Raw genomic sequence first — 25735 nt, 5'->3', positions numbered from 1 at the left:
AGGCATGAGCCACCATGCCGGCCTCATTCTGTGTTTTTAATAAGCTCGTGTCTAGCTTGTTCTCTCACTCAACCTCTCTATGAAACTCTCCCAGTAAAACCTGTCTGTCTCTCTTTCTTTCTCTCTCTCTCTCTCTCTGTCTCCCTCTCTCTGTCTCTCTCTCTTTCTCTCTCTCTGCATTGCCCCTTAAGTAGCTTTCTCTTTCTCTGGTTCGACACTTTTTCTGCCACTCAATTAGACATCACTTTCTTTCTTTCTTTCTTTCTTTCTTTCTTTCTTTCTTTCTTTCTTTCTTTCTTTTTTTTTTGAGACAGGGTTTCTCAGTGTAGCCTTGGCTGTCCTGGACTCTCTTTGTAGACCAGGCTGGCCTTGAACTCACAGCAATCCGCCTACCTCTGCCTCTGCCTCCTGAGTGCTGGGATTAAAGGCATGTGCCACCACGCCTGAACCTAAGCTTTTCTTTATCTGATATTTGCTCTGTACCAGGCTGGCCTTGAACGCAGATCTGTTTGCCTCTGTCTCTTTTGGGTTAATGGCCTGTTTGTATTCCAGCCAGATCACACAGACTTAGAAGGTCTTTGGATGTGCTCTCCTGCCAGAGCTGCCATGTTCCGAAGTAAGATTCCTCCACATCCCTCTCTTCTTCAGGACAGGTTACCTATGGGTTCAGTCTTACACAAACCTTATGCCGCCCCACTTCCATGGTGTCAGCACCAAGAAATAGTAACAGTTTAAGGGTGCCCACACAAAAGTGATGTTGGCCCTTAATACAGACAAACCAGGTTAGGATGAAGCATTTTCAGGAATGTCTTTCCTCTCTTGCCTTCAGCTTTCTCATCCAGCAGGCAGCCTGTGTCTTCATTGCTGAGACTGGTGGTTGGCCAGCTTTCTGCCTTGAGCCCTGGAAGCCTGGACAGCCCTCACTGAGTGAGTTTGAGGACACCGTTTGGTGTAGCTCTGCTCCAGGCTTGCGTAGGTGCCAGGCGACGACAGAGGCACGAACAGTGTCCCATGTCCTTGCCTCTGCCAAGCCTTGCTGTCTTCCTCCTTGACAGGTGCGACTGTGCCACTTCCACTCTACCCTGCTGCAGAGCAGGCAGAAGCCCTGGCCATGCCCTGCCATATTCTTCAGGAGAAACTTCAGGAGCCCACTGACAAGGTAATGAGACCACCCACAGCCAAAGGCATCACCCTTTCCAGGCAGGGAGATGATGTGTATTGTATAGTCAGAAAAGTGGAGAGGCCCACACTGCATCTTTTCTCCTGTACCCCCCAAACAGGATGCATTTGTATCTTCCAGTGGTGTCTTCAAACTTGAGTCCATAAGACCTACGATTGGTCACACTCTATAGAGACAGGTGTTCCCAACAAGAACTTTATGACAAGCAGACACTGGCAAATTGAGAGGACTACACATAGGGCTGCCCACTCCATCAAATAGGCAGGCTCATTTAGAGATGGAGAGTGGGACTGCCTCAGTCGGGTGTCAGGCAAGGGGTGAGAGCAGCCAGAAGAGGCGTGGAGACTGTATGACTCTGAGCAGGGAAGAAGGTCCTTCCTTCCTTCCTTCCTTCCCCTTTTGGTTTTTTGAGACAAGGTTTCTCTGTGTAGCCATGGCTGTCTTGAACTTGCTCTGTAGACCAGGCTGGCTTCAAACTCGCAGAGACCCACCTACCTCTGCCTCCCGATGCTAGGATCACAGGTGTTCGCCACCACCACCAGGCTGGAAGGCCCTTTCCTTTAGAGTACCATAGCATAGACAGAAGGCTGTATGTGAACATGGCGATGCTCCTGTTGTTGTATTGAGCCTATGTGATGTTTGCTGTCTTGGACAATGTAGGACACTGTTCTATTCCTTGTTTTGAGTTCTTTTGGGGGGGGGGGTAGGTGGGTTTCGAGACAGGGTCTCTCTGTGTTAGCCATGGCTGTCCTGGACTCGCTTTGTAGACCAGCTGGCCTTGAACTCACAGCGATCCACCTGCCTCTGCCTCCCGAGTGCTGGGATTAAAGGCATGCACCACCATGCCCGGCCTTTGTTTTGAGTTCTTGCTCAGTTTGGTTTGTGTTGACTTTAGTACTACCATGTCTCATTTTTTATCACTTAGGATCTCTTTGCACCATTATAATGTGGACATAGATGGTGGTCCAGTCTGTAGACTGCAGATCTGTACCAACCTGCCTGATGAACCTTTCATATCAGGGCCAGGGCCAGAGCTACGCCTGCTTATTCAGCATGGAGCATCTGTGCTGTTGTGGGGTCTTGGAAAAGGGCCTTGACCGTGGCGGGTGACCTCTGGTGGCCACATGGTCCCATAGACAGGACTTAGAGTCGGCTCTACAAAGGCTTCCTTGTGAAGGAGCAGCACTTCCAGTCCCTGTCTGTGTCTCCTCAGGACCCCAAGAACCAGGCTGCTGTGGAGGAGGGCTGTCTCTGCTACTATGGTGGGGGTGCCCTTGCTCCTCGGAGCCCGCTATTTCATGGCAGAGCCCCAGGAGAAGAGGAAGCTGTGGCTTGCAATAGACGGCATCGGGCGCTTTGGCAGGTAGGAGGGCTATGCCAGCCCTGGCATAGGGTGGGTGGGAATGACTTCCCAGCATCCCTTTCCTCCAAGAGGTGCTGGGTTCTTCCGGGAGTTTGCAGTTTAACAGGCAGGATATAGACAGGGCAGGGGACGGCCGTGATGAGGGGTCCCTGAAACCTCTACTAGCTAGAACTTCAGCAGACATTACCAGATCAGCCATGGCCTTGAGGGCAAGGCCTCCAGCCCTGGACAGAGAGACACTACCCTATTCTGCGCATCCAAGGAGACCCGCTGATCCAGACACAGAGCTTGGGAACTGCCCCCTCACTCCTAGCGCTGTGTGAAAGGGTTTCTGCAAAGTTCCTCCTTCTCCCAGGGTGGGGAATCCTACAGCCGCCAGCCCAGCTTCATTGGTTTTTGTTAATGAGAGAAGCCTTAACCTGAATGTCTTTGAACTGGTAGAGGTCAGGGTCCTGTGGTGCAGGGTGTCATATTGCCCCATTTAACTCTGAGCACTACTGGCCTCCCTGAGCCGGGGCTGCCTTCTCGGGGGAAGGCTTAGGTCTCTGGGTCCTTAGGCATTTCGTAAGTAACAGCACTGAGATTGAGTCCCGTTATTCCACAGGCATGCCTGTGGTTGGATATGTATTCCCATCTTTGAGGCCCTTCACACCTGTCCTTCTGGTTGGCTTTGCCTAGAGCTCTGAAGCATCCTATTAACAGGCTGAACAATATCTCCTGTGTTCCGTAGGCCCTGGGTTCTCAGAGCCCTGGACAGGAGGGCAGAGGAACAGAGGGGTGGCTGGAGGTACCTGGCCTTCAGACTGCCTGGGGCTCTGTTGCAGAGCCCTGTTCTCTTACCCCTTTTTGGTTTTGAGGCAAGGTTATACTGTGTAGCCCTGGCAGGCAGAACTTGTTAGGTGGACTAGGCTAGCCTCAATTTTACAGAGATTCCCCTGCGTCTGCTCTCCCGCTGCACCACTACGCCCAATTTTGTTTGGTTTACTTTTAAGACGGGGTTTTGCTAAATTGCTTCTAGACCTCATCCTCCTACTTCCTGAGGACTGGGGATCTGAGGTACCAACAGGCCCTACTTCTTTTTCTGTTTTGAGGTTATTTCAAATATCTAAAACTGGCTCAGTATGGTGGCTCACACCTTTAATCTAGCATTTATGAGGCAGCAGTCGGATTTCTTGCTTGATACCAGCCTGGTCTACATAGTGAGCTTCAGACCAACCAGGGCTGTATAGTAAAACCTCATCTCAAAACAAACAAATGAGATATTAGAAAAGCTGAAAGAATAACAAAAATACTTTTAAATATCTGAGACTAAACTCCATTACTCCAGGCTTATGCCCGATCACATGCTGTCTATAAACAAGGACAGAGGTCCGCTTGCTGCTGCCTTCCATATGGTCCCTGGACCAAAGGCAGGGGTCCTTTGATCAGCTGTCTGCTGGGTAAATAAAGCTTTGTCAGAGGCAGAGAGGCAAAGGTAGACCTGGGGTTGGAATGGTTACTGCCTGGCTGTTCTTGGAATCGGTTTTCCCAGTGTGCTCTGCTAGGCACTGTAGGTACTGCTCCTCTGCCTGGAACAACACAAAAGTGGTATTTTAGACTCTTGTGTCCAGCCTGGTGCACATGGCTTCAGTTTGTTCCTTTAAATCCAGTAATTTGTTGTTTTGTTTTATTTTTCCCCCTAGACGGGGTTTCTACATGAAGCCCTGGCTGTTCTAGAACTCCCTCTGTAGACCAGGGTGGCCTTGAACTCACAAAGATCCCATCTGCCTCTGCCTCCTAAGTGCTGAGACTGAAGGTGTGCACCACCACCCCTGGCAATGATGATTTTTCTAATTCAGTCATTCTTTTCGACATTAACTGTTTGTCCTCTTCCTGTAAAGAATTTAACCTTTGGAGCTGGAGAGATGGCTCAATGGTTAAGAACACTGGCTGCTCTTCCAGAGGTCCTGAGTTTAATACCCAGCACCCACGTGGCGGCTCACAACCATCTGTAATGGGGTCTGATGCCCTCCACTAACTTTCAGGAGTACATGCAGACAGAGCATTCATATTAAGTAAATAAACCTTTAAAAGGTCCCCAAGCCTGGGATGGTGACGCATGCCTTTAATTCCAGCACTTGGAGGTAGAGACAGGCAGACTGATGTGAATTCAAGGCCAGCCTGGTCTATAGTGCAGTCCAGGACAACCAAGGACACACAGAGAAACCTTGTCTCAGGAAAAAAATGTTTCCCTTCTACCATTTAAAAATGTATTAGTTGGGCTGGTGAGATGGCTCAGAGGTTAAGAGCATAGCCTGCTCTTACAAAGGTCCTGAGTTCAATTCCCAGCAACCACATGGTGGCTCACAACCATCTGTAATGTGTCTGGTGCCTTCTTCTGCATACTTAATAAATAAATAAATGCATCTTTAAAAAAAAAATGTATTAGTTGAGCCGGGTGTGGTGGCACATGCCTTTAATCCCAGCACTCGGGAGGCAGAGGCAGGTGGATCTTGTGAGTTCGAGGCCAGCCTGGTCTACAAAGCAAGTCCAGGACAGCCAAGGCTACACAGAGAAACTCTGTCTCGAAAAACAAAAACCAAAACCAAAACAAAACAAAACAAAAAAAGTATTAGTTTATTCACACCAGCCTGGCATAAGAGAAGCCTATTTCATTCAGTCTGTTACCTGGATTGTTTTATTTCAAAGTCTGTTCCAGATTTGGCTCAGTAGAGACCCTTCAAGCTTCCTGTTGTCCACTCCAAGACTTTTCAATCTCTGCTTTATCACATATGTCTACACCCAGATTTCACCATTAGCCTTTCTATGACCTTTAATGCCCTTATCTGGGCATTTTTGACCCTTCCTGGCAGTATTTGTGTGGGACATTATACTCTAGGCTCATACTGGTTGTTCCCTGTTCAGCTTTAGAATCAGGCTTACTCTTAGAAACTGGTGCCTTGCAGTGGAGTTGAGAGCTGGGGCTGTGTGAGCTGTGCTGTGTGAGTGTATTTATTTCTGCCCCCAATTCCTTGTATACCTACATAAGCTTTATCTGTAATAAATATGCCACAGACTCAACATTGTGCTGTCTTGAAATTTCTTCTGCTTAAGGAATTAGTTTAGTTCTTTTAAACCCTCTGGCAAATTCTTAGGACATTTACAGAAGGCAGGCAACTTATATATTTTTATTTTATTATTATTTTATTTGAGACAGGGTCTCTCTGTGTTAGCCTTGGCTGTCCTGGACTTGCTTTGTAGACCAGACTGGCCTCGAACTCACAGCAATCCACTGGCCTCTGCCTCCCAAGTGCTGAGATTAAAGGCTTGCGCCACCACTCCAGGCCAAGATTTATTTATTATTATGTCACAGTGCTCTGCCTGCACGTACACCTGCAGGCCAGAAGAGGGCATCAGATCACATTCTAGATGGTTGTGAGCCACCATGTGGTTGTCAGGAATTGAGCTCAGGACCTCTGGAAGAACAGTCAGTGCTCTTAACCGCTGAGCCATCTCTCCAGCCCCAATGGGCTGACTTCTTGAAAGAGGAGTCCCAGAAAGAAGGGAGCCTTTTATATCAGGTCAGACCTGCCACACTGTTTTAGTTATTGGCTTTCCTGTGCTGGAGCAGCTGTAAGTGGGACCCTATTGAGGTCATCCAAAGGGACTAGGCTTTGTGTCCCCTCACACACACCTTGAATAGTAAAACATACACCCAACCCTGAGTCCTCCTCCAGACCCAGGCTACCCACCCTAGCTTATAGCTTGGGAAGGAAGTGGGATCCTCGTAGTCTACAGAGAGGGGGGTAATCGGCTTCTCTGGGTTTTTCTTGTTTTTTTACATTTATCTATTTATTGTATATGTGTGAGAATGCACCATGGTATACATGTGGAGGGCAGAAGACAAGTTTTAGTTGATTCACCATGTGGGTTCTAAGGACTGGATTCTGGTCAACAGGCTTGGTGGCAAATGCCTTTACCAGTTGAACCATCTCACCAGACCTTCTCTGATTCCTAAAGAACTTTTTCTTCCTCCCTTTTCCAAGTGACTCCCATGGAACCATGATCTGCCATGCCCACCACTGCTCCCTCTGCCCAGTCCTCATCCCTCACCCCACTGGCATTCAGTAGTCTGTGTGGGCACCTACAGGACATCAGCATGGGTAGTAGGGTAGTATCCCCTGAGCTCACAGATCCCACGTTACCAGATGCTGACCCTCAGCCCAGTCTCACCTTGGGCACTGGGACTGACGGGTGAGGTTAGACTTTGGGCTTAGGGCAGAGGGACCTACAAGAACCGACACACTCCCCTACCTGCCTGGGGCTTAAGGCACTCTGCCTGCAGGTCTCTGAAGATTGGTTTTTTCATCTCCCTGGACTACTGGTGGTGCACAAATATTGTCCTGCGAGGAGTGGACGAGGTTTGTTGTCATATCCTGAGCACATGGCAGGGAGCAGGGACACTGAAGGTGGTGGGTTCTTGGGGGGGACCAGGGTGTGGCCCTGTCCCCAGCCTCTTCCCTATGCCTGTGGTCAGAACAGCCCGGGATATGTGGAGGTGATGTCTGCATGTCACCAGCGAGCGGCTGACGCCCTGGTGGCAGGAGCTATTCGCAATGGGGGCCTCTATGTGAAACTGGGCCAAGGGCTGTGCTCCTTCAACCACCTGCTGCCCCCTGAGTACATCCAGACGCTGCGTGTGCTGGAGGACAAGGCTCTTAATCGGGGCTTCAGGGAGGTGAGCCCCACTGCAGGGGAGGAGGGAGAGGGGGCTGCTCACCGGGCCTGGCAATGACTCCAAATCCACATTCTTGCCAGGTGGACGAACTGTTCCTTGAAGACTTCCAGGCACTGCCTAGTGAACTCTTCCAGGAGTTTGACTATCAGCCGGTGGCTGCCGCAAGCCTGGCTCAAGTGCACCGTGCCAAGCTACATGATGGCACTGCTGTAGCTGTAAAGGTATCTATGCTGCACACTAGATGGATCCTGGGTCATTGGTGACCCCGGGTTTCAGTGTCCCCTGGCCTACTGCAGGTGCAGTACATTGACCTCCGAGATCGCTTTGATGGGGATGTGCACACACTGGAACTCCTGCTGCAGCTCATTGGGCTCATGCACCCCAGCTTCAGCTTCAGCTGGGTCTTGCAGGTAGCATCAGCCATAGCGGGTGGGGGAGTGGCAGCTAGTGGTAAGTGCTAATGCTGGACCTGACTGGCACCTGTCTGTCCATCTGTAACTTCTAGGACCTGAAGGGGACCCTGGCTCAGGAGCTGGACTTTGAGAATGAGGGCCGAAATGCTGAGCGCTGCGCTCGGGAGCTAAAGCACTTCCACTATATTGTTGTTCCTCGGGTGTACTGGGAGAGGTCCAGCAAGGTGGGCTGGGTAGTCTTCCCTGAGGGTGGGGCCACACAGGCCCTGCTGAGCTCACTCAGCCTCTTACTCTCTCCCAGCGGGTGCTGACAGCTGACTTCTGTGATGGCTGTAAGGTGAATGACATGGAGGCCATCAAGAGTCAGGGGCTGGCAGTGCAGGATGTGAGTACCTTGTGCTGGGGCAGGACGGTGGATGCTGGGCAACGGTGGCTGACATGCATCTTCCACGTTCTGCCTAGGTAGCAAAGAAGCTGATCCAGGCTTTTGCTGAACAGATATTCTACACTGGCTTCATTCACTCTGACCCCCACCCTGGCAATGGTAGGAAAGCCCTCAGGGTGGGGTCCCAGAGGGGTGGCTTGAGCTGACATGCTGTGTTCCTAGTTCTGGTGCGGAAAGGTCCAGATGGAAAGGCAGAGCTGGTGCTCCTGGACCATGGGCTCTACCAGTTCCTGGATGAGAAGTAAGATGGGGCCAAGCACGAGGGGAGTGGGCCTCATTTGGGCCCCTCTTCCTGCAGTTTAGAGCTTGGAGCTCACAGCTGGGCCTTCCTGCAGGGACCGATCCTCCCTGTGCCAGCTATGGCGGGCCATCATCCTGAGGGACGATGCTGCAATGAAGACACATGCAGCTGCACTTGGGGTACAAGGTAAGGGTAGGTGTTTGCCAGGGTGGAACAAACAGAACCCTGCCCCTGTGCACCAACACAGGAATTCTCCTTCCTGCCTTTTCTCCACAGAATACATGCTGTTCTCTGAGATGCTCATGCAGCGACCTGTCCGCCTGGGCCAGCTGTGGGGTTCCCACCTGATAAGTCGGGAGGAGGCGGCCTACATGCAGGACATGGCCCGTGAGCACTTTGAAAGCATCATGGAAGTGCTCAAGGCACTGCCACGGCCCATGCTACTAGTGCTGCGAAACATCAACACAGTGCGAGCAATCAACTCAACACTGGGCACCCCTGTTGACCGCTACTTCCTTATGGCCAAGAGGTTGGTGACCCAAGGGGAAGCCTGGAGGTGTTGCAGCAGGTCAGCAGGCTGATGTGTGTATCTGATGCAGTGCTGTCTGGGGTTGGAGCCGCCTGGTGGGTGCAGCATACCATGGCATTTATAACAGCAGCCTCCTGCGACACATCAAGGTCGTCTGGGAAGCATTCAAGTTTGAGGTGGCCCTGAGGTGAGTGAACATGAGGGCTGGAGGGGTGACTGGCCAGGATCTGCTCCCCACCTACTTATGATCCTTTGGCCTGCCCCCCGCCCCCAGGCTGGAGACCCTAGCAATGCGACTCACTGCCCTACTGTTGCGTGTTCTGGTCCGCCTGGGCTTTGTCTCCAAGGCTGAGGAGGTCTACCAGTACCTGGAGATGTAGTTCCCTGAGCCATAATGACTGCAAGGCTACAGAGGCCAGCAGAGTTTCCAGCATGTGCACACTGAGCAGGCCCCAGTGCAGAAACCTTACAACCTGGAGCCTGGAATGGGAGATACCCTATGTGGCTCTTAAACATAATGACCACACACTCGTCTGAAAGAAATCGTTTTCTTTGTGTTTTATACAAAATGGGTAGAGGGAGGTGTTCAACAGCAGGGTGGCCTCATAGGGCTAGAAGTGAGCCGTGACACGGTCTGTCTCCAGCAAGTCATCCAGGATCTGTGGGATGATGGGAAGGTAAAGGTGTGGGTGGGCAGGGCAGGTGAGGCAGATGGGCAAGGACAAGAGGTGGTACTCACAATGTCGGGCGTGGTACCGATCTTCTTGGCCAGCTCACTGCGCTCCATGGTGCTAAGGTATAGGTAGCGGTTTAGCAGCTCTCCATCCAGGACATTGCGCACAGCATTCTGCAGGATGCGCCGGTCTACATGCAGCATTCTGGGGTGGTTGACATAAGGGGGTCAGAGCACATCTGGAGTACAGGGAGAGACCGGGGAAGGAGCACACTCACCGGAAGGCGCGAGGATTGAGGCCAGCATGGTGGGGGAGCATGGTTGTCAGTGCGTTCTGCAGCATCAGCAGCCGTCGGTATGTCTTCTCTTGCATGGGCAGCAAGAGCCCAATGCCACCGTCCAGGGTTGCTGAGGAGATGCTATGTGAGCCAGGCTGGCCCTCCCATCCCTAGATACCCCTGCCCCAACACTCACCAAACCATGTGATATGCTTGTTTTCCCACATGACGGACTTCTTGCTGGGCCCCTCAGCAGCACCTCGGCATGGGGTTCTCCAGAACGTGTTCACATGGGCACCCACATGGAAATCTGCTCGGCGCAACAGGCGCATGCCCCCAAAACTTTCTTTGGCTAGGCATAGGAACTCAGGTCATGACCTGTCCACTGCCTGGTGCCCAGCCCAGGAAGAGGTCAGAGAGGAACCACTTACCTTCTGGCAGATACATATACACCATAAGATTGCGGTCTCGGTCAGACACTGACGGACAGACACCCAGAGTTAGCTTCAGCTATCCATACCCATGCATTAGTGTAGCCTCCTACGAACCTACACACTCACCCAAGAAGCCCAGCTGGGCATTGTCCACCATAAAGTCCACACTGTATACCTCCAAAGGCTTGGCATCCTGGGAAAGGGAAAGGATAAGGTTAGAGTGAGTCTTGGACTGGTCCCCACCTGCACACCTGGCCCCATGAGTACCCGGGACACCAAGCTCAGTGTCTTGCTCTCCTCCTGGTAACGCAGCAGTGAGATGCTCTTCATGACGTCCGCTGCCAGGATGAAGTTCTTGACACTGATCATCTGGTGGATGTACAGCTGGGTGTCAATGAAGGCCATGCCCGTCAGCTCGCTGGCCCGCAGGCTCCACAGGAAGATCTGAAGGGCAGGAGATGGTGAGCACAGCAGCAGAGCAGCTGCTACCGGCAGAACAGCTGCTACAGGCGGGGAGGGCAAAAATAACACACTTTTTGGCCGATGGCTGACACCAGATGGCCATTGCAGTGGCACAGCGCAGTCACGGGCCCCTTCTGCTCCTTCTCATACAAGACTTTGAACTTGTTCTTAGTCAGGGGCTGCCCAGGCTCAGGCACCACTTCAATCACATCCATGATCAGGATCTGGAAGGTCAAGAGAATGCATGGAGATGGCAGACGGCCTGCTGGGGGCTGCCTGCCCTCCTCCCAAAGGCCCTTACCCGCCCACGGCACGTGACTTCCTCCCCCTGCATGAGGCAGGTCCCAGCAGCCACATAGCCTTTTAGGCCTGACACGGTCTCCTCACTGCGCAGTGACACTGTCTTCATGCACGTGACATGCTCCCATTCCTCCAGCTCGATCCTGCACAAAGCCAGGCTCGGTCAGCACTTTCCACCTCCAAGCTGCCAGCCTAGAGGAGCCCCTGGTAGATCCACCCTCACCTGGCATTGGGAATGGCCTCCCAGCTGACTGGGGAGATGAGCTGGATGGAAAAGGCTTCTTGCTGGGGGTGGATGTATCTGTCGTCTGCAGGAACAAGAACAGTGAGTCACCTTGTAGACTGTGTGTAGCCAAGCTCTGCCCCACCCTACCCTCAAGTATACATACCTCTCTCAATGGCCTCAAATTCCTTTTCCTCACCAGTCATGCGTGGGATTCGAGTGCAGGGTGTGTTGGTGCTGGTGGCCACAGCATACACCTGTAGTGTTAAAGAGGGTGTCACGAGCCAGGGGCCAGGCTCAGAAGCTGCCTGGGGGATCTGGGAGGGAGACAGACCTTGGACTCTACATGGTAGGCCACATAGTGGGCTGTGCATCGCAGTGGGATCTTCCTGACAGGCCATGGGGCATCATAGGACAGGTAGGCAGGCAGGACACTGATCCTCAGCTCGCCCTAAGGGTGCAGGGGGCAGCAGAGTCAGTTTGGCCTGGGTGGACAAAGGCAGAGCCTCCCAGAAATGTTCTCTAGTTCTGTGGCAATGGACTGCTGCGTTGAGCAGATGGCAGCCCGACTGTCTCGGCTCTCACCATATGTTGGGACAGCAGTACAGGGCATGAGAAGGCCAGGGCCAGAGGACCCCAGGGACTGAACACAATAGTAGCTCCACCAATAAATAGGCAAAGCAGCCCACATCAGTGACCTCGGCCACCCTTTACCAACTAGCCCCTGGACAGCACCTGCCCCCTCAGGGTCTTAGTCACTGCTGCCATCTGGGTGGCACATTGATTAAAGGCTCAGAGGCATGTACCTGCCACAGGCGTGTGCCTGCCACAGAGCCATACAGCGGCTAAGAGCAGAGCAAAGGTACAGCCAGCTCAGCCTGGCTCTGGAGCAAAGGCCAAGGCTACACCAGAACAGTGAACTCCAGGGTGGACCGCAAGTGCAGGACAGTGACCTTACCAGTCAGCCCTCTACGCCCTAACTGTCCCGTTCTCATCTTCTCAGGATAAACCCAGAGTAGAGTTCCTTGTCCCCTGCTTCCACAGCTGGTCTGGCCTAGGGCAGTATCAGTGACTTTGGAGAGAACTAGGTCAAGCCTCCCTCCCTACCTGTCTGTTGAAGTACAGGAAGCCACGGGGGCAGTTCACATTGTGGAATGGAGCAAAGGAGTCAATGGGGCCATCGATGCCCATGGGGTGCAGACGCAGAGCTCCACGGCCGGTCACTAGGAGCCAGTGAGGTGAGGGTCCACAGATGAAAACCTGGAGACAGGCACTTTTGAGTGCACCATGAGTGAGGCCCCACCCTCAAATCCAGGCCCTTCCCAAGTCACTTACATACCCCCGAATAGCCATAAATATCTTCAAAGTATCGGAAACGTGCCACACGACCCCGGACTCCAGATCCCTCTTCAGTGCTGCAACCTTCTGCCTTCTTCTTAGATGGCTTTGGCTTCTTTTCACGGAAGTTGATGTTGTGTGGGACCTGATGGAAGCTACAGTAAGTGCTAGGTCCTACATACCCTGCTAGCCTAGCCTTCTACTCCATGCCCAAGCAGGATCTGGCCACTGGCACCTTCTTGAAGCGGACTTTGAGATTTCCCTGGCCGAGCTGAGAGTCATGGGGGAAGGCTTCATAGATGAGCAACTCCTGGTCCACATGTACCTGGGGGTCCAAGCAGGGACGGCTAAAGTCCACGTATGGCGGGTGGGGGGACAAAAACAGGAGGTCATGAGGGTGGGGCAGAGCTTTGGGTGGCAGGAAGGCCACTTACCAGCAGGTAAGGCCTGCTCTGCCGGCTTCCCAGAGCAACCAGCAACACCTCCTTGACCAAAGGCAGCTCCCCCTGACGTGTAGCCTCCTCCTTTCGGACTTCACCTTGTGTAGTGGGCTGTCCAAAGGAACTGTCCACCAGGACCCGCTGGCCCACAGGGAAGTTCTTAACTAGGAATACCAGCCTCCAGTCCGGGAGCTGGTAGATCTGGAGAGAGGAGAGTGGTTAGGAGTGGGAACAAAGGCTGCTGTGCTGAGGTACTACTGTGTGTGTGATACACCCACCTCCATGGTGCCATTCTCCCGCACCAGCAGGCACCAGTGGGTGGGGTCCACCCTGAAGGGTGCAGGGTCACGGTCAGCTGGGGGCTGGTTGCTCCTGCGGGCCTCCTCTTTGCTGGGACTGAAGAGGGAGCTGGAGTCCCCATAGAGCATCTCTTCCTCATCGTCGACTGTGGGGCTGAGAACCAAGAGATAGATGCATCCCAGCCTGCCACAGGGACCCTAGCCCCTCACATAGCAGTCCCTACATACCTCGTTTCCGAGCCCAGGCCCTCAGCTTCTAAGCCACTTCGGCTCCCTAGTTCATCACGGGCCCCGCCCAGGCGGCTCTCAGTGGTGAACATACCACTGACATCACGGTACAGGCAGAGTGCAATCACCTTAGACTGCTGTAGGAAGTGGGATAGGTTCAGACAGGGGCAGGGGGCAGGCAGTGGGAAGACAGGGGCATCAAGGGTAGGGGGCCTACATGGTGCAGTGGAGGCTTATGTAGTGCCAAGCGGTGGTGGCGGCCACCGTATGAATCACTCTTGAGTAGGAACATGGTTACGTGGCCCTCAGCACTCATGATGACCACATAGGGATCAGCCACAGCACACTGCACGATGGGGGCACCCAGATCCACAGGAATGAAGTGCAGTTGGTTCACTGTGGACACAAGGTAGTTAAAGTCAGGAGGCAAGCACATACTACCTCAAGATCTATTCACACAGACCTGCCTACTTACCGCCTTCTAATAGACGAATACCCAGTGGTGAGACTTGGACAATATAGCGATTGTCTCCAATATTTCCAGCAAAGACAGTGGGGCCCTGTGTGGCAAACCCACTGGTGTCCAGCTCCATGATCTCCTGGCCAGTCTGTAGGATCTACGGCGACAGTGGTGAGTGCTGCCCTTCCCCAAGGGACCCTGTTCCCAGTCCCAGATTACACTTTGTGTTTGTTTGTTGTTGTTGTTTTACCATGGTGGAGTCTTCCCGGCTAAGGATAAGGAAGCCATGTCTTCGCCCATCGTCCTCTGCTTTGGGAGCACTAGGCTCCTGCTCAGTGCTCTCTGCTTTGGGTGTTTCTTCCTGTGAGGGCAAAGGAGGAGCAGGGCAGGAGCCACAGTCTGACGAGGGCAGTGTGACCACCTGGACCCCAGTGTCCCCAGGTACTACATGAACAATTCCCTGCCCCTTTTGGGTCTCCTTCTCAACCCAGACGCATCTACCTCCTCCTTCCGCACAGGAGCGATGACTGTCCACATATCATAGCAGCCAGGAAGTTCAAAGGTTGTCACCACCTGGGGTCGGATACTCTTCTGGAATAGAGATGGGGTGGGAGTAAGGGCTCAGCCCAACCAAGTCCTACCAGGACTCTGCCAACGCAGCCCACACATACCTGCAACACCGACAGGGCACCATTTTTCCCATAGCCGGAACAAACCACAATCTCCAGGTCTGGCTCGGGACTGTTCTGAAACTACAGAGTGGAATGAGGACACAGCTTCCCAGTCCACCCTCTGGGCTCCATACCTGTAGTCCCAGCCCCTTGGGTACCTCTTCAGAGAGGAAAGCAGGCTCGCCCACAGCAGCGTTGGCACAGGGTCCAATGTTGAGCATGCTGTCACATACCTGTGGGCACAGCAATGGTTAGGTAGGGGAAAGGAGGTAGATAGCCACTGCCTTCCCCAGCCTCACCTCAAAAGAGTAAGTAGCCAGCTGTGTGCCTGACTGCGCCTCACTGCCATATACTTCAATCTCATCCACCTCATCCTGCGGCACCGTCTTGCCTCCTGCAGCAGACAGAGTCCAGGTGAGTCCATCCATGGACCCTGGTCCTCCCCTGCTCATCCTGGCCCAGCCTCTCACCTGTCCAGCCCACTGTAGGGTCCACTCGCTTCTTCTTAGAGGGAGGCTCTTCCTGAGGGCAGGAAAAATGAATGAGCAGTCCTGAGGCTATCCCACACATGGGGGTCATGTCGAGACAGGCCCAGGAACCCCACACTATGGGCACTTACCTTGTCAGCAGCTTCACGGACAGAGCTGGCTGGGGGCTCCTGCAGCTTCTCCGTGTACTTGAGGAGGAGGGAATTGCCCAGGCGAGAGCCTAGGAACAGGTATCCGGGCTCCATTGTGACCATCTGAGGGACAGGTGTGAGTAAAGAGTACAACCACACCTGGACCCAAGGCACTGCCAACCCTACCCCTACTCACACTTGTGGTAAGGACGCTGGCAGCTGCTTTGTCGAAGTGAAATGCTCGGACACTACGCATGCCATCAGTGATGAGGGTCAGCACGTAACTGTGGGTGGGGTTAAGAGCACTGAGTGGGTAAGAGACACAGAGGATGTGTGTGTCTCAGAGGTCAGGGTTCATGGGCTATAGACTCACATCTCGCCACCCTTAAGGGAGATGACCATCTTGTCATAGGAGATGAAGGCTGCCTGCGCGCAGTCCAGGGTGATCCGCACACCCTCTTGGGTACCTGTGAGGTACATGATCATGCAAACTGAACTCCTTGCCCTGATCATAGCCCACCCTGTGTCAGGCACGCCTCACTTTGCCCAAAGTACACCCTACTCACGCAATGGGAAAGCAGTGGTGCCCATGGTGAGACTATTGAGAGCCACACCATAAGGGGGAACACTCTGGTTCAGGTACAACAGTGAATTGACAGCGAAGATCACTACCCCACCTGGAGGTAGACACCACTGTTAAGCAGCTCAGTGCTGCCCCTTCCCCCATTGCCATTCAATACAGCCATACCCTCACCTATGGGTTTGGGCACAGCCAGGGCCTGGGTACAGTCAAAAGGCAAGCTGGTGAGGGACCAGATGACCGGATGGACTTTCTGTGTGATGTTCAGCGAGATAGCCACAATGGAGCACGTGTCCTGCCTCACAGCCACCCGCCTAGAGCAGCAGGTAGGTCATCCAGAGGCAGTCACACTGTTCCCAAGGCCAGTGACCCAGTCACCCCTCCCCCCTATACATAGCCCCGCCTGAGCAGGACACCTGGGGGCCCACAGCAGAGGGCCCCAGCCTCACCCCGGCCAGGTCTGGTTGGGCTCAAACAGAATAAGCAGGGTGGGCTCATAGTAGCCATGTAGGAACTGCAGGTCGATGATGTTGAGCAGTTTCTCATCCAGAGCCCGCACATCAATGATATAGCTGGGCAGGAAGCTGGACCTCTGCCTGTAGACCAAAGATGGCAGCAGGAGGAGGTGACAGGGCAAAAACCTTGGGGCTCTTGGGCCCTCAAAGCCACAGCCAACCCAGCTTAGTACTCACCCTTCACCCATGAGCCCCTCATGCTCCTCAGCCAGGCTTTCTCTGCGGAAAGGCAGAACGACCAGTCTTGTGCCGTAGATGAGCATGGCTGCACAGCGGCCGTCAGGGTCCACCCGCACACGAGGTGTATGCACATTCTGCACAAACCCATCCTGGGGGCAGAGGGGACATCAATTGGGCTACAGAGGATCTGAGGGAAGCAGCAGAAGGAAGACAGAAGAGGGAGTTGCTAGGTTTACCCTGGAGCACTCCTGGGCTAGGCTTACCCGAAGCTCAGGCTCCTCAAAGTAGTGTAGAGACAGGGTCTTCAGGTCATGGGTGCCTGGGTCATACTCCACCACTGATAGCTGGAGGCAGGAGGTCAGAAGCATAGTCCGTTCAATACCAACCCTGATGGCACTGACAGATCCCAGCCCAGCACTGCTCCCTGTAGCACACCACTGTGCCCAAGACCCCCTGCCAGACTCATGCCACTCACCTTAGCATCTTTGAAACTGAGAAGCAAGGCATCACGTTTGGCACCTGCAAGCTGCACGCTGGCCATGGACATGACATTGCCAAAAAAGGAGAAGGAGGCTACCAGCTCTAGTTTCTCTCGATGGGCCTTTCCCTCTGGAGAAGGGATCAGCACATCAGGGCTGGGTCCTGTCCCCAGGACACCAGTACCCCCCCATCCAGGTGCTGGGCTAGATGGCTAGCCCATACCTACCTGTGCTCCCCTCACTCTTAGTCAGAGCCTAGAATGGGAAAGAAAGCAATCAGAAGCTACACCCTAGGTAGCCCTGTGTCATCCACAGATACAGCCACCTGAAGGGCAGGAAACTCCACCCAGGACCGGTCCTTGCCATCATCAAGCCCCACTTTGCAAGGTCAGTGTATAAACAAGGTGATCCTGGACAAACTCACGCTCACATATCCACAGGGCTCATCGCTGGAAAGCCACGTGCCCCAGCTTTCCCAGAAGCCCACACCTGTGCGCGCACAGTCACTCTCTATGCATTCTTAAACTTGCTCAGCTGTGCACCCATAGACTTATACCTGAGACCAAGTGGCTCAGCAACAGCGCCTGCACATATAACACACAACATATGAGAGCCAAGAGGTAACAGGCATGGTAGCACATACCTATGGTCCCAACTACTCAGAAGGCCAAAACAGGAGGATCCTAAGTTCCTGTCCAGCCTGGTTTACATGGCAAGACCCCCTCCAAAAAACAGTAACAATAAAACAGAAATGAGGCCTTGAGCTTTCCTCCAGGTGCCAGCTATGCCAGGACTGTGTCCTCACAACACGAGGCTGCATTTTTCTACTAGATTTACAGGAACAGACTTAAGACAGCCACAAAAAAGATACACTGCTCTTTAAATGTACTGGGAGCTGCTCTAAAGGGCGGCTGTGGGAGCAAGAACGCAGTGTCCTCCAGGACTCCCTCTTATGGTGCCTGGCAGCTTCAGCCTTGCTCTCCTAGAAACCTAAATTCTAAGCCAGGTGGTGATGGTGCACGCCTTTAATCCCTGCACTTGGGAGGCAAAAGCAGGTGGATTACTGTGAGTTCAAGGCCAGCCTGTTTTACAAAGCAAGTCTAGGACAGCCAAGGCTACACAGAGAAACCTTGTCTCGAAAAACCAAAAAAAGAAAAAAGAAAAAGAAAAGAAAAAAGAACCCTAAGTTCTAGAAAGGCACCTGACTAATCTTAAGCCTCCATCTGCCAGGATGGTCACACAGAGCAGAGAAGGACGGACAGATGATTGCCCAGCCTGCTCCTTCTGTATTTGTCCAAGCCCGACCCACAGTGTGTCTTTTTTTTTTTTTTTTTTTTTTTTTTTTTTCCGAGACAGAGTTTCTCTGTGTAGCCTTGGCTGTCCTGGACTCGCTTTGTAGACCAGGCTGGCCTCAAACTCACATCCATCCACCTGCCTCTGCCTCCCGAGTGCTGGGATTAAAGGCGTGCGCCACCACGCCCGGCTCAGTGTGTCTTTTTATTTTATTTATTTTTGTTTTGTTTTTCAAGACAGGGTTTCTCTGTGTAGCCTTGGCTGTCCTGGACTCACTTTGTACACCAGGCTCGCCTCGAACTCACAGCAATCCACCTTCCTATGCCTCCCGAGTGCTGGGATTAAAGGCGTTCGCCACCACTGCCCGGCTCCCACAGCGTGTCTTGATGGACTGTGCCTGTCTATCTTAGGTAGCCTGCCATCAATCAATGACTGGATTGAGTCCTCATTACTTCCATTCCTGGTAACCGTGCACGTTAGTCTGTGGGAAAGGAGCAGCCATACTGTTCTGGTAAGGACAGAAAACAGGAGCTGCTTTTTGTAGCTACATCTTTTGTTTCAAGGATCTACCTTCTTTTCCAGACAGGGTTTCTCTGCATAGCCTTGGCTATCCTGGACTCACTTTGTAGACCAGGCTGGCCTCAAACTCACAGAGATCCACCTGCTTCTGCTTCTGAGTGCTGGGATTAAAGGTGTGCTACTGAGCCTGGCTCAAGGATCTATCTGTAGAATGTTCCGCAAACATCAAAAATGCAAACACTCCCATGCCCAATGCGCAGGTATGCTGCTTTTTCCCTTGCCTTTAAAACCCTTACTCTTGCTGGGCCCAGCACTCAAGAGGCAGAGGCAGGTGGATCTCTGAGTGAGGCCAGCCTGGGCTACTGAGTGAGTTCCAGGATAGGCAGGCTACACAGAGTAACCCTGTCTTGAAAAGCCAAACAAACAAAAAAAGAAAAAAAAAACAAACCAAACAAACAAACAAGAAAACAAAACCAAAAACCTTATTCCCAGGCTGGAAAGACGGCTCAACAGTTAAAGAGCGCTGCCAGCTCTTCCAGAGGTCCTGAGTTTAATTCCCAGTAACCACATGGTGGCTCACAACCATCCATACCCTCTACCCTCTAATGCCCTCTTCTGGCCTGTAGGTGTACATGCAGATAGAGCACTCATACATAAAATAAATAAAATCTTTATTAAAAAAAACCTTGATCTTTACCTAAGTTCCCCTCCTAGCACTCACATTAGGCAGCTCACAACCACCTACAGCTCCAGCTCCAGGGAAATGCAATGTCTCTGGTCTCTGTCAGCACTTGCACTTGTGTGCATATACCCACACACAAACACACATGGATAATTAAACATTTTTAAAAAGGGACTGGAGGAGGCTGGAGAGTTGGCTCAGCAGTTAAGAGCACTGGCTGCTCTTTCAGAGAACCTGGGTTCAATTTCCAGCAACCACATGCAACAGCCAGGACAGCCAAGGCTAACCAGAGAAACCCTGCCTCAAAAAACCAGAAAACAGCCAGGCGTGGTGGCGCACGCCTTTAATCCCAGCACTCGGGAGGCAGAGGCTGGTGGATCGCTGTGAGTTCGAGGCCAGCCTGGTGTACAAAGTGAGTCCAGGACAGCCAAGGCTACACAGAGAGACCCTGTCTGGAAAAAACAAAAACACTGTGACTCCAGCAAGGCATGGTAGAGCTCACCTTTAATCCCAGCATTTGGGAGGAAAAAGCAGGTGGATCTCCTTGAGTTCAAGGGCAGCCTAATCTACAGAGCAAGTTCCAGGACAGCCAAGGCTACACAGAGAAACCCTGTCTCAAAAAAACAAAAACAAAGGCTGGAGAGGTAGCTCAGCAAATAAGAGCATTGTCTGTTTTTCCAGAGGTCCTGAGTTCAATTCCCAGCAACCACATGGTGGCTCACAACCATCTATAATATGATCTGATGCCCTCTTCTGGTGTGCAGGCAGATGAAGCACTCATATACATAAAATAAATCTTGGGCCAGGCATAATGCCATAAACCTTTAATCCCAGCACTTGGAGAGGCAGAAGCAGGTGGAGCTCTGTGAGTTCAAGGCCAGCCTGGTCTACAAAGCAAGTCCAGGACAGCCAAGGCTACATAGAGAAACCTGTCTGAAAAATTCAAAATAAATAAATCTTTTTTTTTTAAAAAGGCTGGGTATGGTGGTGCATGCCTTTAATCCCAGCACTCGGGAGGCTGGGGCTGGCAGATTGCTATGAGTTTGAGGCCAGCCTGATCTACAAAGGGAGTCCAGGACAGCCAAGGCTAAGCAGAGAAACCCTGTCTCAAAAAAACAAAAAACAAAACAAACAAACAAAAAGGAACTGGGGGCCAAGTGTGGTGGCACACCACTTTAATCCCAGCACTTGGGAGGGAAAGGCAGGGAATAGTTGTGAGTCTACAAAGTGAGTCCCAGAAAGGCAGGGCTGTTACACAGAGAAACCCAGTCTTGAAAAATATAAATGCCAGGCGGTGGTGGAGCACACCCTTAATCCCAGCACTTGGGAGGCAGAGGCAGGCAGATCTCTGTAGGTTCGAGGCCAGCCTGGTCTACAAAGCAAATCCAGGACAGAGAGAAACCCTGTCTCAAAAAAAAAAAAAAAAAGAAAAGAAAAAAAGAAAAACATAAATAAGTAAATGACTAGGTAGATAGACAGACAGGCTGGAATAATGGCTCAGAGGTTAATGAAAGGACACTGGATCTTCTAGAGGATCTGGATTCGGTTCCCAGCACCCACATGGCACCCTACAACCATCTGTGTGATCACAAGTTCTGCAGATGCTCATACACACAAAAATATAAAATCATTTAACACGTAAAAATTAAAGCAAGGGGCTGGAGAGATGGCTCAGTGGTTAAGAGCACTGCCTGCTCTTCCAAAGGACCCGGGTTCAATTCCCAGCACCCACATGGCGGCTCACAACTGTAACCCCAAGATCTGACACCCCCACACCAATGCACATAAACTAAAATTAAATAAAATAATTTTTAAAAAAATTAAAGCAAATCTTTAAAGCCCTTGCTCTGTACTAGTTCCTGCCCTTTGGACAGGTCTTCCTCCAACCAGCTCTGATTCTTGGCTCCCATTCTCCACAGGACTCAGCCATCCTCACTGCTCTGCCCGTACCACTTTGTCACAGCCACTTAAGGCTCAGGGCACAGAGCCACACAGGGCCTGCTTCCCAACATGTTACCCTCCCAGCCATGTTTCTTCTGTCTACTCCTGGCCACCTCACCCCCATACCACCCAACAGCCTTCTCCACCTCAGAGAACAGCAGCACCATCCCTATAACTGCTAAGACCAAGACCAGGCCTGTTGCCCACAACAGTGACAAATTCTTGACATCACCCTGAGTTCCTCTCAAAACCACCTGTATCCATCCTGAACCTGATGGCTTCCCATCACACATACATCCCATCACATCATAGCTATACTGGTACAGGCCACCATCTTACCTAATAGCTAAAGCCACTTCCTTACTAGTCTCCTTGGACTACTCTCAAACATAACCTGGGCAAGATCATTTCTTTGCCCAACTCCCTGCTTGGAGGGCGTGGCATGAAGCCCCACCCTGTAACCTCTTACCTGCTCTTTCCCTGCCTCCCTCCCTACCTTAGCCTCTATCACAAAAACTTTCTTGGAACCACTTTGTCTAACTTTCACATGCATCTCCATACCTCATCTATTTAAATCACATCTTCTGGAGGTGAGGTTTCCTTGTTGCCCTGTCCAGTTCTACTCCCCCAGTGACACTGCATCTCACTGGCTGTATGTGGCCTGTCAATCACTGAATGCAAACTCCACAGAGCAAGCCTCTCCCCACAAATGTCTCATACAGCAGACACTAATAAATGACTGAGGAAGAAAAAACGTGTCCAGTAACATTTTTTGGTTTTGCAATGATAAGACTTGAACTCAGGGGTTTCCACAGGTTAAGTAAGTGCTCTACCACTGAACTACATCCCTAGCCCTTCAGTGTTTTCATAGACAAAACCTTAAGTCAAGTGGTATTACACGTCCATAACCCTAGCACTTGGGAAGTGGAGGCAGGGAGGGCAATGAGCGCAAGGCTAGTCTGGACACAAAGAGAGTTCTAGGACAGTGTGGATCATACGAGTCTCCTCCCAAAAGTGAAAGAAAGAGAAAACAAACAAACAAACAAACAAAAATTTCAGCTGGGCGTGAGGGCACAGGGCCTGTAATCCCAGCACTCAGGAGGCAGAGGCAGGCGGGTCTCTGTGAGGTCTAGGCCAGTCCAGTCTACAAAGTGAGTCCAGGACAGTTAAGGCTGCACAGAGAAATCCTGTCTTTTTAAAAATATTTTTTTATTTAATTTTTAAATTTATGTGCATTGGTGTGAGGGTGTCAGATCTTGGAGTTACAGACAGTTGTGAGCTGCCATGTGGGTGCTGGGAATTGAACCTGGGACCTTTGGAAGAGCAGACGGTGCTCTTAACCACTGAGCCAACTCTCCAGCCCCAAGAAACCGTCTTAGAAAAAACAAAAAACAAAAAAAACACCAAAAAAGCTTCAATGAAGACTTTTAAATGACCAATCACACTGGATGTGATGGTGGTAGAGCAATTGGGAGACACAGAAATAGGTCATGAGGCCAACCTGGTCTACAAAGAGTCCAGGACAGCCAGAGCTCTTTTAAACAGAGAAACCCAGTTTTGAGGGAGAAAAACAGCACTCAGTGCTGTAAAGCACACCTGTAATCACAGCACTCGGGAGGCAGAGGCAGGCAGATCTCTGTGAGTTTGAGGCCAGCCTGGTCTACAAAGTGAATCAATTACAAAACTCCCACAGAAATAGCCTACCCTTTTCTATTTTGGTTACCTTGTCAGGTACTATCAGTAGAGTAGGGAGCATATTGCATTCATAAGACACTCCTGCCAAGAAGAGACTTGATACCCTATGAGCATATACAGGGGGAGGAGGTCCCCCTCAGTCACAGTCATAGGGGAGGGGAGTAAGGGGGAAATGGGAGGGAGTGAGGAATGGGAGGATACAAGGGATAACTATTGAGATGTAATATGAATAAATTAATAAAATATATTTTTCTTGCCGGGCGTGGTGGCGCACACCTGTAATCCCAGCACTCGGGAGGCAGAGGCAGGCGGATCGCTGTGAGTTCGAGGCCAGCCTGGTCTACAAAGTGAGTCCAGGACAGCCAAGGCTAACACAGAGAGACCTTGTCTCAAAAAAATAAAAAAAAAAAAAAAATAAAATAAAATAAAAATATATTTTTCTTTAAAAAGGGGGAAAAAAAAGACACTTCTGCACAGAGCTATGAGCCAGCAACATGGCTCTCCAGAGTGTTCACTGGGACTGCTTCACTGGCCAGGCGTGGTGGCGCATGTCTTTAATCCCAGCACTCGGAGGCAGAGGCAGGCAGGATTGCTGTGAGTTCAAGGCCAGCCTGGTCTACAAAGTGAATCTTGGACAGCCAGGGCTACACAGAGAAACCTGTCTCAAAAAAAAAAAAATGCTGACCAGGAAATGTACTCTTGGCCTTGTCTCCTCATACTCTCTACAGTTTTTTTTCTATTTCATGATTCTGCCTGGACACCTCCCCTATCAGCAGAGGTATGTGCTACATCTTGGCTGAAGAGACTTCTTAGTGGTTAAGAGCACTGTCTACTCTTCCAGAGGTCCTGAGTTCAATTCCACACAACCACCCAGTGACTCGCAACCATCTATACTGGGACCTGATGCCCTCTTCTGGCATGCAAGTGTACATGCAGATATAGCTCTAATATACATAAAATGAATAAATAAATCTTAAAAACAAATAAATAAATAAGCGAGCCAGGTGTGGTGGAGCACACCTTTAATTCCAGCACTCGGGAGGCAGAGGCAGGAGGGTCTCTGTGAGTTCGAGGCCAGCCTGGTCTACAAAGCGAGTCCAGGATAGTCAAGGCTACACAGAGAAACCTTGTCTCAAAAAACCAAAAAGAAGCCGGGCGTGGTGGCACACACCTTTAATCCTAGCACTCGGGAGGAAGAGGCAGGCGGATCGCTGTGAGTTCGAGGCCAGCCTGGTCTACAAAGTAAGTCCAGGACAGCTAAGGCTACACAGAGAAACCCTGTCTCAAAAAACCAAAAAAAAAAAAAAAAAAACAAAACAAAAACAAAAAGAAAGAGAAAGAAAAAAGATGCTGCCTCTTCAGGGCTGGAGTGATGGCTCCATCAGAAGCATTAGTTGGTCTTTCAGAGGAGAGGACCCACTTGCTGGCACAACCATCCATAACGCTGACCTGTATACAGACACCAAGCTTGCATGTGGTGCATACAGGTAGGCAAACACAAAAATTAAATGAGTAAATCTAACGTTTCTATTTTTGGAGGGAAAAATGATATCTTTTTGCCTTTTTTCCCCCTTTGTTTGCTTTTAGAGACAGAGTTTCACTATGTAGCTGAGCTGGCTTACAACCAGTTTAGACTGGAGCACACAGTAAACTCTGTCGGCTTCTGCCTGGGATTAAAGGCATGCACTACCAGGTGCTACGGAAATTGCCTCTTGCAAAAAAGGCTTCCTGAACCGCTTGCTATCGCTCTGGCAACCAAAGCACCCTTCTATCTTATCTATGGATGAATTCGTTCCATGGCGCATTACTACATCTGCTGTCCGTCCCCAGCAACATCCAGCCTTGCTTCTTTAGGAAGAAATGTCCTTCCACCAAACTTGCTCCGTCTCAGAATAGCTCTGGTTGCTTGTCTAGACACAGCCAGCCTCCTTCACTGGGTCTTAACTCCTGGAGACTCTGTGGCCCGTCTGTGTGTATTCATTTACTGAAAGGGCATCTCCCTCGAGGGTCTGTTTCACTCACTGCTAAGCACACGGAAGGTCTGCAACAAACTGCTGGAAATACCAAAGGACGCGTCCCCGCAGGTTAGGATGAGACAAAAAAAACGTGGTAGTGGAGAACCGGCTCTGGGGGAAAAGGGACTTTAGGCATAGATCAGCTCCTGAACCGGGGAACCTGCCGAGGCGACTGCGGTACGGCCTCGGCATCTCCGCGCAGGAGACACGGCCTACCTCGGCGTCGCGGTTCAGGCGGTACACATAGAGCTGCGAGGTGCCGGCCACCACGAGGTTGCGCTCACTGTTGTTGAAGAAGTTGCAGTACATGGCAAACTCCAGCCCGGTGGGCGGGTGCGCCTGCTTGTATACCGCGTACATGTTGCCGCCACTGTCACGCCGGAGCCGCAGACTCAGGGCCCTGACAAGGACGGCAGCGGATTGGGCCCGGCCGGGCGCGCAAACCCAAGACACCAGGTTCCGAGTTTCTGCGCCTGCGCTTCCCGCCCGGACCCGCCTTCTAGGAGGACCAGCATGGTAGAGA

General features: G+C 51.6%; 2 protein-coding genes across 4 annotated transcripts in view; one reads left to right on the top strand and one right to left on the bottom strand.

Moving 5' to 3' along the window:
* ADCK5 (aarF domain containing kinase 5) overlaps positions 1 to 9431 on the top strand; it is a 25956-nt gene extending 16525 nt beyond the window's left edge. For 2 of the 3 annotated variants that reach the window (XM_084748662.1, XM_084748660.1), the window contains exons 2-14: positions 1056 to 1159; positions 2394 to 2543; positions 6868 to 6943; positions 7060 to 7260; positions 7341 to 7481; positions 7557 to 7670; positions 7766 to 7897; positions 7975 to 8058; positions 8136 to 8217; positions 8281 to 8359; positions 8454 to 8888; positions 8959 to 9075; positions 9163 to 9431. In XM_084748662.1, coding sequence (XP_084604788.1) covers positions 2440 to 2543; positions 6868 to 6943; positions 7060 to 7260; positions 7341 to 7481; positions 7557 to 7670; positions 7766 to 7897; positions 7975 to 8058; positions 8136 to 8217; positions 8281 to 8359; positions 8454 to 8888; positions 8959 to 9075; positions 9163 to 9268 — 1671 coding nt within the window. In that variant the 5' untranslated portion in view covers positions 1056 to 1159; positions 2394 to 2439 and the 3' untranslated portion in view covers positions 9269 to 9431. The remainder of the gene's footprint in view (positions 1 to 1055; positions 1160 to 2393; positions 2544 to 6867; positions 6944 to 7059; positions 7261 to 7340; positions 7482 to 7556; positions 7671 to 7765; positions 7898 to 7974; positions 8059 to 8135; positions 8218 to 8280; positions 8360 to 8453; positions 8889 to 8958; positions 9076 to 9162) is intronic. The other variant, XM_084748661.1, reaches the window with a different exon arrangement.
* CPSF1 (cleavage and polyadenylation specific factor 1) lies at positions 9423 to 25735 on the bottom strand. The gene is made up of 37 exons (XM_084748659.1): positions 25429 to 25735; positions 17295 to 17322; positions 17064 to 17197; positions 16852 to 16932; positions 16586 to 16737; positions 16343 to 16489; positions 16068 to 16207; positions 15880 to 15990; positions 15687 to 15780; positions 15510 to 15597; positions 15314 to 15436; positions 15165 to 15216; positions 14994 to 15088; positions 14853 to 14927; positions 14695 to 14775; positions 14525 to 14614; positions 14274 to 14384; positions 14039 to 14180; positions 13781 to 13959; positions 13564 to 13700; positions 13315 to 13489; positions 13031 to 13237; positions 12832 to 12921; positions 12598 to 12741; positions 12366 to 12518; positions 11593 to 11709; positions 11425 to 11515; positions 11259 to 11343; positions 11037 to 11178; positions 10807 to 10959; positions 10541 to 10717; positions 10400 to 10466; positions 10271 to 10318; positions 10036 to 10191; positions 9840 to 9969; positions 9628 to 9766; positions 9423 to 9547 (listed from the first exon to the last, which is right to left on the bottom strand). Exons 1-37 carry the CDS (start codon positions 25570 to 25572, stop codon positions 9500 to 9502), a joined length of 4326 nt encoding a protein of 1441 aa, XP_084604785.1. The 5' UTR covers positions 25573 to 25735; the 3' UTR covers positions 9423 to 9499.

This window comes from Acomys minous (assembly GCF_964271855.1).
Source record: "Acomys minous genome assembly, chromosome: 12".
Lineage (NCBI taxonomy): Eukaryota > Metazoa > Chordata > Mammalia > Rodentia > Muridae > Acomys > Acomys minous.
The sequence above is the reverse complement of the archived record's forward strand: the minus strand, read 5'-3'. Positions and strand labels throughout refer to the sequence as shown.

Coding starts and splice junctions, on each gene's coding strand:
- CPSF1 (XM_084748659.1), bottom strand. CDS start 25,572: ATGTACGCGGTATACAAGCAGGCGCACCCGCCCACCGGGCTGGAGTTT. Junction 14,181..14,273: donor GCCGGGAAGACTCCACCATG/GTAAAACAACAA, acceptor CTGTCGCCGTAG/ATCCTACAGACTGGCCAGGA. Junction 12,922..13,030: donor AGAGCAGGCCTTACCTGCTG/GTAAGTGGCCTT, acceptor TTGGACCCCCAG/GTACATGTGGACCAGGAGTT.